A 14,873-nucleotide genomic window follows, 5' to 3' on the forward strand; every position below is an offset into this window, starting at 1 on the left:
AAAGTCAAGACGCCAAAGTGAAAAGACATACGCACATCACGTTTGTTCTGCTTTTACTAAGTCTTTTGGTTTTGGTAACATAAAGAGAGGCACTTGCGTCTATCAGCCGCAATTTAAAAAAAAAAAAAAACATTCAGAACATCACGTGATGTCCCTGGAAGTCATTTTTGGAGGAGACAAGCAGACATTATCACTGTGTTTGCACTGGGTCAGTCCAGCTTGTCACTGTGATACACAGACACACACACACACACGACTGAACGTTATTAAAACTAAAGTTTGTTGTACAGTTGGCAGTTCACTTCCATTATTTGGTATGATTGCATTCACATCAGAAGTGAACCGGACCCCAGAACACCTCTTTCAGGCGGGTACGGTTCACTGGTGTGCACCCAAGTTCAGATAATTTACACTAGCTAAACACACTGTACTTAAATATTAAATGAACCCAGGTGTGGACCAAAAGTGCTAGTGTGAAAGCACCCGTATTTTACTACAGTATTTTCAATGGATTTTCTGCACAAGCCTGCAGCTACTGACAGCGCTTGTGTTTTAAACGGCCTTTCATGTCATTTTACGCTTGAACAACTAAATTAATGCTAAAGTGTATTTAATTGTTTATATTTTAATTAAATTACTTTTATCAATGCTGTAAAAAGAACCTTATCAAACTGGAAATATTCACATAAACCTTTCGCTGGAAGTCTATCAGTGGATCTGCTTGTTACGATATGACCATAGACTGTAAAAGATATGGACGAAGTATCCGTGGCGTCACCCATAAGTTTCTGAAGAACGCAAAAAAAGCTATAAGTGGGCGTGGCCAACCATTGTCAGTTTGTTTGTGTGTCATCGGAGCCGACCGGGAGATCCCAAATAAGGGCAAAGAGGCGGAGTGTGAGCGGAGCTACAGACGCCTGTTAGCATTTTGCTTAGACAGGCTTTTCTTTGGGAGAACGCTACGACTTCATTACTTGAGACTCGTTTGTGTTCTGACCACATGTGCTTGGCTGTACACTATATCAATAAAGTATTTAGACTTTTAAAAACACTGTAGTAACACATTGAGCCACTAAACATTGTTCTTCTGACGTTTTTCTACAGGAGGAAAACGCGAAATACTACCAAACACTTCAAATATAGTCTGTGTTAGTAAATGCAAGGCTATTAATGAAATCCAGGCATTACACTGTATGATAACGCTTCAGATGACTGTTCTAGAGCCTACAGCTAATCAATCTGTCAGATTCTGGAGTGTTTTACAGGTCCAGAGAAAATTATAAATGATCTTAAATAAAACAAATACATTTATAGAGATGGTATACAAGTGTATAATTTCACTTACCTGGAAACAAGGCCACGTAATGGTTTGTGAGCACAATCAAGTGTACATAGTATGCCATATCATCAGATAATTGTAAGAAATAATCCCAAAAGGCAGCTGACTGTGTAAAGCCACATAAAACATAATCAGCCAGAATCAGCTGAGGTGAAGTGACGGCGACCAGCGAGACCTAGCTGTCACTCAAGTGGGCCACGCCCTTAATTATGCAAACTTAATATAACCTGATTTAAAGTAACGGATGAGTTATAACAAATTCACCCCCCTTACAGTTGTCATGACGGTTAATATTAGCTATATACACCTAAATCGTTCTTTGTATCAGGCTGTAAACACCTTTATTTCTGCTGTAACGCTGGCCATTTTAACTGTGGGGCCAATAGAAATCTGCTCTATTATGGAGCCAGGGACTAAGCGGAATTTAGATGAATTGCAGTTTCAGTTACTTTCGCATTTGCTTCATGAGGGAGAGCATGAGGTTGCCGCTTGGTCATGACGTATGGAATCCGGGTACAAGCTGCAACTCGTCTGAATTGAGAAAAGGGTTGTTATGATGACTAAAAAGTGGTCATCATTCAAATGAGTAGCTTCATCACAGACTATTATTTTAACAATTAATTAAAAATGAATCACTTTCTGGCCATATATATATTGGATATTGCGATCATGATTTTCTAAAGTATTACAGTGCTTTGTAACCGCTTTATCATTATCAATTGTTGAGTCTCCCTGAACAGTTTAAATAGGGCGCTTTGACCTGGAAGCTGCTTCGTGTGATGTCAGACTAAACAAGCAGATAGCCCATTTTACTAGTTATTCATCAGAGTGTTAATACGGTTGTGATATATAGTGACTATTGTCTGGTTGGCTGTAGGGAGGTGAGCAGTTGTATGTGGACAGATGCGTGTGCTGCAGTGGCTTGAGCGGTCAGTGTCCGGCTGTGAACTGGACTCGTGTCTGTGGTCAGTGACGGCTGTTATTAAAGGAGTGCTGAAAGCAGACATGGGACAGAATAAAAGAGGGTAGCAAAGAGTCTTCACATACACTTACACACCTTATAATACCCTCATGTACACAAATACGCTTGATTGAACATGTGTTATACACATAATTTTTTTATGCAATATAAAAAATAATTTAAAAATGCATAAATGGCTTGAGACTTGTATTAAATAACACTTGAACATTGAATTCCACCTGCATTTTTCATTTTCTTCTCCACAGAAGTCTTGACTCGTCTTCTTTCAGCATTGGACTCCTCCATCACACACCTGTACAGTAATCTCCTGGCTCTGGACACACAGGATCCTTACAGCACAGACACGAGGAGTGTTTCTAAAAGCATGAGTGAGTTTATTGAGCTCCTGGAAGCCCTAAACGCAGCTCGCCTCAGACACGGCCTCAGCTCTTCAGCTCAGAGACTCTCGTTCATTCGGTGTTCATCCACTCCTGCACATTATGAGAGACGATGTGGAGTATGTGGTGAAAAAGCGAGTTCTGCTGCTACTCAAGAAAAGTGTTCTGCGGCGGGCCGGAGATGGACTGGGCTTTAGGTAATGCTTTTATTTATTTGCTTATTAACATGGACGATATACTAGCTGTGCTTTCATTCAAGATGCGAATTAAACTTTAACATTGCATAATAAAACCACCATCATACCACAACATCTTAATTGGATTAGGTCAGGACTTTGACTAGGCCACTCCAAAGTAGATGTAATACAATAATATCGATATTTTGGTAACTCTTACTAGACAAACTGATAAACTATGTTTCCATTAAAGATGTGAATATGCGCAAACTGGTATGTTGCATAATAAAACATTTGCGAATAAAGCAGCACTTCCATTCAGAGAGTCAAAGAGAACAAAATAGTTTCTTCCTGATAAACGGATGACAGATATCAAAAAGAAAAAACACAATTTGAGGAGTTTTGGCCCACTCATCTTTTGCAGAATTGTAATATTGGCACATTGAGGGGATTTTTCTAGCGTGAGCCGCCTGTCAACGGTCATACCAACCAGCATCTCAATTGGATTCAGGTCAGGACTTGACTAGGCCACTCCAAAGTAGATGTAATACAAATAATATTGATATTTAGGTAACACTTACTAAACACTAGCAGTTTCCATCCAAAGATATGAAATATGAATTATTTCCATCCAATGAGTCAAAGAGAGCAAAATAGTTTCTTCCTGATAAACTAACGACAACTATCACCAAGAAAACATAATTTGAGGAATTTTGGCCCACTCATCTTTGCAGAAAATGTCATAATTAAACCACATTGGGTTTTTTTTTCTAGCAAGAACTGCCTTTTAAGATCATACCACAGCATCTCAATTGGATTTAGGTCAGGACTTTGACTAGGCCACTCCAAAGTGGATTTAATACAAATATATTGATATTTTGGTAACACTTACTAGACACTAGCTATGTTTTCCATCCAAGATGTGAATTATGGTCAAACTGGAATATTGCAATAATAAAACATTTGCGAATAAATCAGCACTTTCCTTTAGTGAGTCAAAGAGAACATCATAGTTTTTCCTGATAAACTGATGACAGATATAAAAAAAGAAAAACATAATTTGAGGAGTTTTGGCCCACTCACTTTGCAGAAATGTTATAATTAAGCCACATTGGTTTTTTTTTTCTAGCAAGACACCGCCTTTTAAGATCATAACCACAGCATCTCCATTGGATTTAGTCAGGACTTTGACTAGGCACACTCCAAAAGTGGATTTATACAAATAATATTGATATTTTGGTAACACTATTACTAGAGACTAGCTATGTTTCCATCCAAGGATGTGAATATGGTCAAACTGGAATATTGCATAATAAAACATTTGCGAATAAAGCAGCACTTTCCTTAGTGAGTCAAAGAGAACAAAATAGTTTCTTCCTGATAACTGATGACAGATATAAAAAAGAAAAACATAATTTGAGGAGTTTTGGCCCACTCAACTTTGCAGAATTGTTATAATTAAGCCACATTGGGTTTTTTTTCTAGCAAGAACCGCCTTTTTAAGATCATACCACAGAATCTCAATTGGATTCAGGTTAGTACTTTGACTAGGCCACCCCAAAGTAGATGTAATACAAATAATATTGATATTTGGGTAACATTTACTAGACAAAAGCTATGTTTTCATCCAAAGATGTGAATTATGCACAAAACTGGAATATCACATAAAAAACATGTGCAAATAAAGCAGCATTTCCATCCAATAAGACAAAGATAACAAAATATTCTCTTCCTGGTAAACTAACGACAAATATCAAAAAGAAAAATGTAATTTGAGGAATTTTAGATCACTCGTTTTTGCAGAATTGTTGTGATTCAGCCACATTGGGATTTTTTTTTTTCTAGCATGAACCACCTTTTTAAGGTCATACCACAGCATCTCAATTGGATTCAGGTGAGGACTTTGATTAGGCCACTCCAAAGTAGATGTAATACAAATAATATTGGTATTTGGGTAATACTTACAAGGCACTAGGTATGTTTCCATCCCAAGATGTGAATTATGTGCAAAACTGCAATATCGCATAATAAAACATTTGCGAATAAAGCAGCATTTCCAACCAAGAGAAGAAAACAGTCTCTTCCTGATAAATTGAAGACAAATGTATTTAAAAAATGTTATTAGAGGAATTTTGGCCCACTCATCTTTGCACAATTGCTGTGATTCAGCCACATTGCGTTGAGTTTTCTAGCATGAACCGTCTTTTTAAGGTCATACCACCGCATCTTAATTGGATTTAGTTCAGGACTTTGAGTAGGCCACTCCAAAGTAGATGTAATACAAATAATATTGGTATTTGGGTAACACTTACTAGGCTCTAGTTATGTTTACATCCAAAAGTGTGAAAAACGGGGAGGAGCTACTATATGTCCCGCCCTCTCTTTATGTTTCAGTTCAGATTATGTCAAACAATGAATAAAAATTCTGATTTCAAAACACTCTGTGGGACAATTACAATGATTTGTTGAGAAGGAAGTTCCCAAACCGCAAGTCATAATTCGAAATACAGTATACTACAGGAAAAATATATTTTCACATTTTTTTAGAATTGATATTGAATTGATGATTGATTGACATCTGGATTTCAGGCGATGTTCAGTCAGCATCAGGTGAAGATCTCAGTCTGACGGAGGACCTGCTGGACATGGCAGACAGTGTGCTACAGGAAGTAAACACAGGTTGGCTAAAGGAAGTTCCTGTTAAAGCTCAGGCCAGCTTCTTCGGTGGAAACGCGATGTTGATGGGACGATGAAGAAGGATGATGTGATTCTGAGAGCCGTGAGCCTGATTTTACTGAAGTCACTGGAGATAAAAACTCATCAGAAAGGTTAGTTTTCACTGCGTCATATCAGCATCTAGAAAATTAAAGTCTTAAGCTGCTTTTGTTCTAGCTGAAATAAAACAAATAGGACTTTCTCCAGAAGAAAAAACATGTATGAAATACTGCGAAAGATTCCTTGCTCAGGAACAAGTTATTTGGAAAAAAGAAAGAAAAAAAATCAGAGGAGGGCTATTGTCTATTCATTTATTTTCAGTTTTTTAGCATTTAATGTTGAATTGTTTGACAAACGGTGACTATGATAATAATAACAATTATTTTAATCAAACATTAGTAGATTATTATTAGATATATGCTTTTAAATAAGTCTATACATGGATCTAAATAATACTTATTTTCCAAAGTATTTTGTTATTAAAACAAATGTGAACATATCTGTTGTGATGAGTCAGAAGCCAGTGGATCCATCTGCAAAGCTTTATTAATGGTACAGAAGACAGTAAACAGATGACAGAAGGGCAATTCAAAAGCAGGTCGATCTACAGGCATGGTTCAGGGTAGGCAGAGAACAATCATAGACAATATAACAAGCAAAGGGGTCAAAGCACGGGTAAGATCAAACACTACGAATAAACGCTTGGTAATGACTGCTGGGCAAATCAAGACCACTCTGAACTGTTCAGAAACTGGGGCTTATACAGTATGCGTGAGTATCAATTTACCCTACGCTAAGCCCCACCCTCCTTGGTTACTGTTGTTAAGCCTGTTAAGCTTTCGTGCCTGGCAAGTCTGTTACAATATGTATGCGCCGGTGTCAGACATTCCCAGTGATATAATTAGTCATTTTTGGTGAACAGGTGAGTTATCCGAGAAAGCCAGACAAAAAAAAAAACTGCAGTATGCAGTACAGGGGTGTATTCAAGACTTAATATGCAGCCGATTAGAAAATAATTCAATCAAAATTGAAGCTAGGTTAGCCTAGCCACCTTATACGCTGACCATTCAACAGCTTTGTTCATGCACAGCAGGATTGGTGAAATGTAAAAATAATCTAATAATTACTAATTAAACCGTGAATTCCTTTTTTAGCCAAAAAGCCTGATAGATTAATTGTTGTGCAATGAAATATATTGTTACTTACCGACGAGGAAACACGCATGGACAGAGCTTCTACATCATTCATTCATAGAAGAACAGCCAGAAAGGGGAAATTGATGAATTTGTGCTAAATATTAGCATCATTGACCCATAACAACCTACAGCACCTATAACTGCCAGTATGTTTGTGTGTTTTTATCCAGTTTCTATTCTAATCTGCAGTTAAGTAGAAAAAATAAATAAATTGAAATGCAAATCAAAGTATAAATAGCAGAAGTGAACAGATAGATGTTCCCTACCAGCAAATATTAATCCGACACCAAATATAAAAGCAGACACTAACCCGGTATAACGTCGTCACCAATGACTAAATCTCCAAAAAACATCAGTGAATTGTAGGTCTAACATGAGCATGAGGGATATAAATGACTGAAAAACAGCTGCGGGTGAAGTATATTGATCACAAGCACTCAGTTAGTGATCACATCTCGGTTTTGCTCTGTTGATATGTCATTTCAAAAATTCGTAGCTTAAAATGATGAAGATGGAAATATGACTGGATTGTTCTGCTTTTACGGCCCCTTACACAGCTTGATCCACGCTGGCATTTCTCCTCTTGGGTTTTAGGCTTTTGGAAAGGAAAAAGAAATCCACCACCTCCAATCTTTTGGGATACCGGGTATCAGATTTGCACAATCCATATGCACAACGCTTTGGCTTGTTTCCCTCGCTCGAAAGCTTGACAGACCTCCTGTGCGTAGCTACGGTTGTTAAGCCACGATTGGTGTGTGGAGGTATTCGGGGGGTGTGGCTTAGCGAAGGGTCAATTGAATGCACCTGCCAACGCAATCAGTCCCAGGCAGAGGGGCTTATGGGGAATTGAGTTGGCTAAAATTCGGGTGATAGTTCCCTCTGGTGGTGCGCAAGGGAGGAGACCGGAACTTCACTTACAACAATATCATCATATATCAAATAAAACGACTAATTTCATGTTGCAATAATAATAATAATAATAATAATAATAATAATAATAATAATAAAAATAATAATAATAATAATAATAATAATAATAATAATAAACAAACACATACACACAAATATTTCTCAAATTATATTTAAAGGATTAAGGAAATTTTCACAGTATTTCCTATAATATTTTTTTTCTGGAGAAAGTCTTACTTGTTTTATTTCGGCTAGAATAAAGCAGTTTTGTAACAATTTTGAGGTCAATATTGTTATCCCCATTAAGCAATATTTGTTTTACAGAACAAACCATCATTACACAATGATTTGCCTTGCCTAATTAATCTAGTTAAACCTTTAAATGTCACTTTAAGCTGAATAAAAGTGTCTTGAAAAATATCTAGACAATATGTGCTGTCATCATGGCACAGATAAAATAAATCAGTTATTAGAAATGAGTTATTAAAACTATTATGATTAGAAATGTGTTGAGAAAATCTCTGTTAAACAGAAATTGTGGAAAATATAAAAGTATTCAAATTTAACAGAGCTAATAATTCTGACTTCAACAGTATATATCATTCAAATGCATTGATTCTCAAAGCATTTAGGCTGCGGTTACACTGCAGATCTTGATGGTCAATTCTGATTTCGTGACTGTATCCGATTTTGTATGATGACCTGCTTACAACATATTTTAAAAGTGACTCGTATCCGGTCGTCTGCATTTACACAGCACACGGCAAAGGCGCAATGACCAGGAAAAAAAAGAGCGGGCGCTGACTAACAGCTGATAATTAAAGAGTGCTCTTCTCTATTCCTGTTTGCAATCTGTTCACAGCTTTGACAAGCTGTTTTACCATAGTTTATGACAGAAAGGTTCTCATTTGTTCCTCTTCTTTTGATATAAAGGCTTTTTAAAAAATCTTTAGGCTTCTTAATGTCTTGTCCATGGCGTGATTTATGCACGTGATGTATGCAACAGTTTTATATTAGTTTATATTGGTTACGTGGCGGACATTGCGCTCTCTCGCTCTCGTTAACGTGCTTAAATACCTGTGCTATATGACAAAAGCTGTTTAAGTCCTTGTGTGTTGAGATTTAAGGTTTGGGACTCTACTGAAGTCTGTTCTGAAGAGAAAGTGTTAGACTTGACGTCATTTGCTACGGGTTTTAATGATGGGCGACTCGCATTGACAGGTGAAAATCCGATCTACCTGCTTACACTGCAGACACGAGGGCACAGATCCGATTCATATCGGATAAATTTCCAAATATGAACAAGGCCTGAATCTAATTTGTTCCTGCTTACACGCAAATGGGCCATATACGATCTGTGCCACATGGGAGAAAAAAGTCAGAATTGGGTCACTTGAACAGTGCAGAGTAAATCTGGGTGTTTTACTCGCTGCTCATTTAAAATGAAATATGACAATGAATCATGTCCAACAGCAGAGGGCGCCGTATCTCTACATGTCATCTGTCTCTTTCAGGATCTGCGGGTGAGATTGAAGTGCAGCAGCATTTAACAGAGCTCATGTTATTCCTCCAGCATCACGTCTCATCTGGACTCTCACCGCTGCTGCTGGGTTTCCGCACTGTTTGCTGAACAGGATGACGACATGATGGAAGCAACCAACACTCTGATGGCCTTGTATTTATATCAGAAAAGGTTTGGAATCTGTTTAGTATGTCAAATTAAAAGTAACTGACTGGAAACAAAAGTGCTCAGTGGTTATCACTGTCGCCTCACAGCAAGAAGGTCCCTGGTTCGAGTCCCGGCTGGGTCAGTTGGCATTTCTGTGTGGAGTTTTGCGTGTTCTCGTGTTGGCGTGGGTTTTCTCCGAGTCCCCCACAGTCAAAACGCATGCGCTGTAGGTGAACTGAATAAGCTAATTGGTGAGTAATGAGAGTGGATGGGTGTTTCCCAGTACTGGGTTGCAGCTGGAAGGGCATCCGCTGTGTAAAACATATGCTGGAATAAGAAGGCTATTCATTTTGCTGTGGCGACCCCTGATAAATAAAGGATCTAAGCCGGAGGAAAATGAATGAATGGAAACAAAAGTTCTCACTGGACGCTACCATCCTTACATCTTTAGTAGAATGTAAGTTATTTTCATATATTTTAGAAGAAAGTATAAAAAACAACTGCATATTTTTATTTTAGCACTGATTTATTTATTTTAGAATATATGAAAGCTGTGAATTGTTGAATGCTTGATTCTGATTGGCTGATGAAAATTACGGCACGCAGTTATTTTGATATAAGATTTCATATAAGGCAGGTTTTGAGCGCATTACAGCTCCATATCACTACACTGACTGAGCTCAGTTAATTCACAGCTAAATCGAATCAAAAACACAACTGAAGGCTTCGGATGAGAAGAAACTAGTGCTACACACAAGAGCAGTTCAAGTTGCAAAACCTGACAAATATCTGAAATGCAACATCTGAACAGTGTAGTAACTATAGTATAATCTAAATGAATGACTCTGGTATCCCATTTAGCATTTTTTAATTAATTTTACTTCTTGTAAATATACAGTGGATGTCTGATTAGCCCTCGTGTGAAATATGTATTCTTTTTCAAATATTTCCCAAATGATGTTAATGGAGCAAAATATTTTACACAGTATTTTCCTATGTTTTTTCTTCTGGAGAAAGGCCTTACTTGTTTTATTTCGGCTTAAATAAAAGTGGTTTTTATTTTTTTAAAGCCATTTTAAGGTAGGGCTGCTCGATTATGGGAAAAATCATAATCACGATTATTTTGGTCATAATTCTAATCACGATTCTTCAAAACGATTATCCGCTGAAGTCAAAACAATTCGCCTTCCTGAGAATTTTTTTTTATTTATAAATATTTCTCAAATTATGTTTAACAGGAATTTTCACAGTATTTCTTATAATATTTTTTCTTCTGGAAAAAGGCTTATTTGTTTTATTTCGGCTAGAATAAAAGCAGGTTTAAATATTTTGAAACTTGTTTTAATAGCTCAATATTCCATTAGACAGAAATTGGGGGAAAATGGGTCGCTAGTAATCCAGGAAGGGGATGCAGTGGCGAAGTAGGTAGTGCTGTCGCCTCACAGCAAGAAGGTCGCTGGTTCGAGCCTTGGCTCGGTCAAGTTGCCGTTTCTGTGTGGAGTTTGCATGTTCTCCCTGCGTTCACGTGGGTTTCATTCATCCCGGTGCTCTGGTTTCCCCCCCTGTCCAAAGACATGCAGTACAGGGGAATTGGGTAGGCTAAATTGTCTGTAGTGTATGTGTCTGTGTGTATGAGTGTGAATGAGTTTGTGATGTGTTTCCCAGTGATGGGTTGCAGCTGGAAGGGCATCCGCTGCATAAAACAAATGCTGGTTAAGTTGGTGGTTCATTCCGCTGTGGCGACCCCAGATATAAAGGGACTAAGCCGAAAAGAAAATGAATGAATGACTGAATAATAATCCAGGAGGGCTAATAATTCTGACTTCAATTCAATTCTGACTGATTTTCCTCCCTGTAATAAGGGAAATAAATACAAGAGAATAAAAATATGAAACAAACTGTGCTTTAAGCATCTTCACTGTAAGAAACAAAACTTTAATTATAGCTACAAAAGTCCTTCAGTCGAGAGCAGTGAGGGATTTTCTCCTTTTGTTGTTTGATTAATAATAAAAACAGTTGGCAGCAGAATAATGCGCGCTGTCACTTAAGAATAGTGCGACTCTGATATGGTTTCTCTTTCACGTGTCTTTTGATTCTCAACTTGTTTATTACACAAATGAGGGTTAATATGAATATTCACTAAACACCGCGCTCTGACACAAATGTTGCATGTATGGCTTTAGATGTGTGTGCTCTGCTCAACTCCGAGGCTAAGCGCGCGCACACACAGCATCAATAAACGATGCGCATCCCGTGCTGCAGACGTTACATTACAGTACATGCTTTTAGTCATTTTCATGTGGAACTGAGCTTTTGCAGAGCAACAAATGTGTACAACTAGAAAGGGGTAGCCCTTTGGGGTCACAGACCCTGCAGCTGGAAGGCAAGGGGCCCTCAAGAGCCCAAACTGCAACCCAGGGAGAGTGGCTGGACCATAATCGTTTATATCGGTTAATGTTTTTTCATAATCGTTAGAAGCCAAAATCGAATTTCGATTAATTGCACAGCCCTATTTTCAGGTCAATTATTATTAGCCCCCTTAAGCTATATTAGTTTTTAATTTTTTTACAGGACAAAACCATCGTTATACAATCACTTGCCGAATTGCCCTAACTTGCCTAGTTAACTTTAAGCCTTTAAATGTCACTTTAAGCTGTATAGAAGTGTCAAAATATCTAGTCAGATATTATTTACTGTCATCATGACAAGATAAAATAAATCAGTTATTAGAGATGAGTTATTAAACTATTATGTTTAGAAATGTGTTGAAAAAATCTCCGTTAAACAGAAATTAAACCCGTTAACTATGGAGAGAGATTAGACTCAATAATAATTCACGCAAAAGACACGATGTACACATGCGTAGCCAAATTCACGTACGTAAAATATTTATTTATACTTACAAAAACAATTCACAAGCACAAAATAAAAATACATTTTCATAAATACGTTTCACAAATGCAAAACACCATTTGCAAATATATAAGAGTGTACAAAAAGTTTGAATGTTTAAATAAAATTCACGAGTTCATCCTGAATGAGAATGTGCAAATCCTCTCTCACGTACGACTCCACCCTGAATACGAGTGTGTGCATTTTGAGGACTTTCCTGCCAGAAACAGGCAACTCGTACCTCTCAGCCAATCAGATGAGAGCTGTACTCGATTGTCAACCACTCTGCGCTTCTTTTGCGCAGTCTGTTCCTCTAACCAACATGGCGGATACTCCTGTAAGTCAATACTGTTTCCTACTAGTTTGTTGTATACGCTTTTTATAGTAGAATCTGAGTGTATTTTTCAGTAACTCAATAGAAAAGTGCTTGTGTTAGAGCGCATCCCGCTCTTCACCTGCCATGCTAAATAGAGGAGTATTTCTTCTTCTTAGAGGATCATCTCCGTTAATTCAGTCAGACTGCGCAAATGGTGCGCACAGTGAAGCGCTTCGGTCATTCCCGGGAGTTCTCAGGGAGTTGTGATGGTTGAACAGTAAGCCTCGCATCTTATTGGCTACAGGGCACGAGTGACTCACGTGGGAGGTGTGTGCTGACAGGAAAGTCTCAAAAATGCACACACTCGTATTCAGGGTGAGTCGTACGTGAGAGAGGATTTGCACATTCTCATTCAGGATGACTCGTGAATTTTAAACATTCAAAACTTCTGTACACTCTTATATATTTGCAAATGGTGTTTTGCATTTGTGAAACGTATTTTATGAAATGTATTTTTATTTTGTGCATGTGATTGTTTTTGTAAGTATAAATAATATTTTACGTACGTGAATTTGGCTACGCATTGTACATCGTGTCTTTTGCGTGAATTATTATTGAGTCTAATCTCTCTCCATAGTTAAACAGAGGACACTAATATCTGCTTCAAACTGTATGTTCTCCTTTTCTTCTTCCCAATAGGAGCTGCTCAGACTCTGGTGTGTGCATCTGGGGATTTAACCCTCACTGTCTCTTCATCCTCCTGCTGCGTTCGCTCTCATTTGACCACAGTGTCCTGTTGGACTTCCTCATCTCCTCCGAGACCTGCTTTCTGGAGTACTTCGTCCGATACCTTAAACTGCTCCGGCAGGACTGGACGGGCCTGTGCAGATCCTCTCGACACATTGAAGACTGCGACAGAGATGCTAAAAGAGGATCTGATCTCTCAATTCCAGCTTCATCTGCAGCTGCGGTTCCCTGTGGTGAATCAGCAACAGGTAACAAAGTCGAAAACGCTTTAGTTTCTCGACTGGTTGATTATGGGAGTTCAGACGAGTCGGAGGAAGCAGACGCTGTCGATTGTGGAGCTTCTGTAATGTTGGTGGAAGTCTCTGTTAGGTAAAGTGTTTGCGTGTTTAATGGACTTGAGGACTGCGGTGAGCAGACTTCATAACAGAGGTTTGTTTCCCTACAACCCTTCCTCACTTCTGAAACTGCTGAACGGTGTAGAGTCACAGAGGAACATGCTTCGTTAGCTTTGATTAACATGAATGGATTCAACTTCGATTCAATTATGATTATGAATGAACAGAAGTGTATTGGTTGTATAATGCAGTAAATATAAATATAAAATCAAGTTATTTTTGCATCTAGGTTGACGTTGTGGAGCGATTTTAATAACAGATGTTGTTATTACAAATAAATCAGAAAAGGTTGGGACCAGTGCTTAATTTGTAGATTGCGAGGTCCCGAAACAGATCGGGGTAATAGATCCGGCATGTTGCCAAAGGAGGCACACGTGTAGCAGATGAAAGTGAAGAGGGTTGGGGAGTAATTGAAGAGCAGGGCGAGGCGGAGGTAAGCATTAGGAGGGGGATCGGTAAAATGAGGTGCCGGATCAGATTTCAGAGGTGCCGGATCTGGCTTGTTTCGGCACAAATTAAGCCCGGGTGTATGGAGTCAATGTAGGGCCATATATACTTGCAACATAAAAGAAAGTTTTACAAACAAAAGATAAAGTATTGAGCAAAGAGTTGTGAAAAATGCAAATCTCAAAAAAATCGTAAAGGGAAAATTGAGTTTTGAGAAATAAAATGGAATTTTGTTAAATTAAAATAAAGAACTGCAAATAAAAATCAAAAACTGCAAAAAAAAATTAAACATTTGCAGTTTTTTTTAAATATTCATATATTTGCTAAATATTTTTTTCCAGTATTGCCTTTACAAAACCTCTCAAGTCAATACGCTTATTTCACGCGGCCGCCATTTTAAAACACAAAAGTGAGGCTGCGGTGGGAAGAATCATTTATGTGTGCTTTGGTATATAAGAAAATTCAAGTGCAGTCAGGGATGAGAAAAGAATTAGAGGAGCAGGTTGAAGTACCACAATGGGAGCAGATGTATGTAAGTAAGGTCATGAGGACACTTATGTTCAGTTTCATGTGCGACTGATGCTCATGCAAGTGTCTACGCTTAACTGATCCATCATGAGGTGCTGAATCCGTAGACGGACACTTTCGAGATCCTATGACTGATTAAATGTATAAACTGAATAAAATAGTGAGCAAACTAATTTAAAGGGATA

At 38.0% G+C, this 14,873-nt stretch overlaps 1 protein-coding gene across 1 annotated transcript; it reads left to right on the forward strand.

Annotated features, from left to right (window-relative positions):
* Nucleotides 1-9,286: 9,286 nt before the first annotated feature.
* LOC130232624 (protein Lines homolog 1-like) lies at nt 9,287-13,691 on the forward strand. Its single transcript, XM_056462600.1, has 2 exons — nt 9,287-9,387; nt 13,271-13,691. Exons 1-2 carry the CDS (start codon nt 9,338-9,340, stop codon nt 13,689-13,691), a joined length of 471 nt encoding a protein of 156 aa, XP_056318575.1. The 5' UTR covers nt 9,287-9,337.
* Nucleotides 13,692-14,873: the final 1,182 nt, after the last annotated feature.

This window comes from Danio aesculapii, chromosome 7 (genome assembly GCF_903798145.1).
Source record: "Danio aesculapii chromosome 7, fDanAes4.1, whole genome shotgun sequence".
In the NCBI taxonomy this organism is placed as follows: Eukaryota; Metazoa; Chordata; class Actinopteri; order Cypriniformes; family Danionidae; genus Danio; species Danio aesculapii.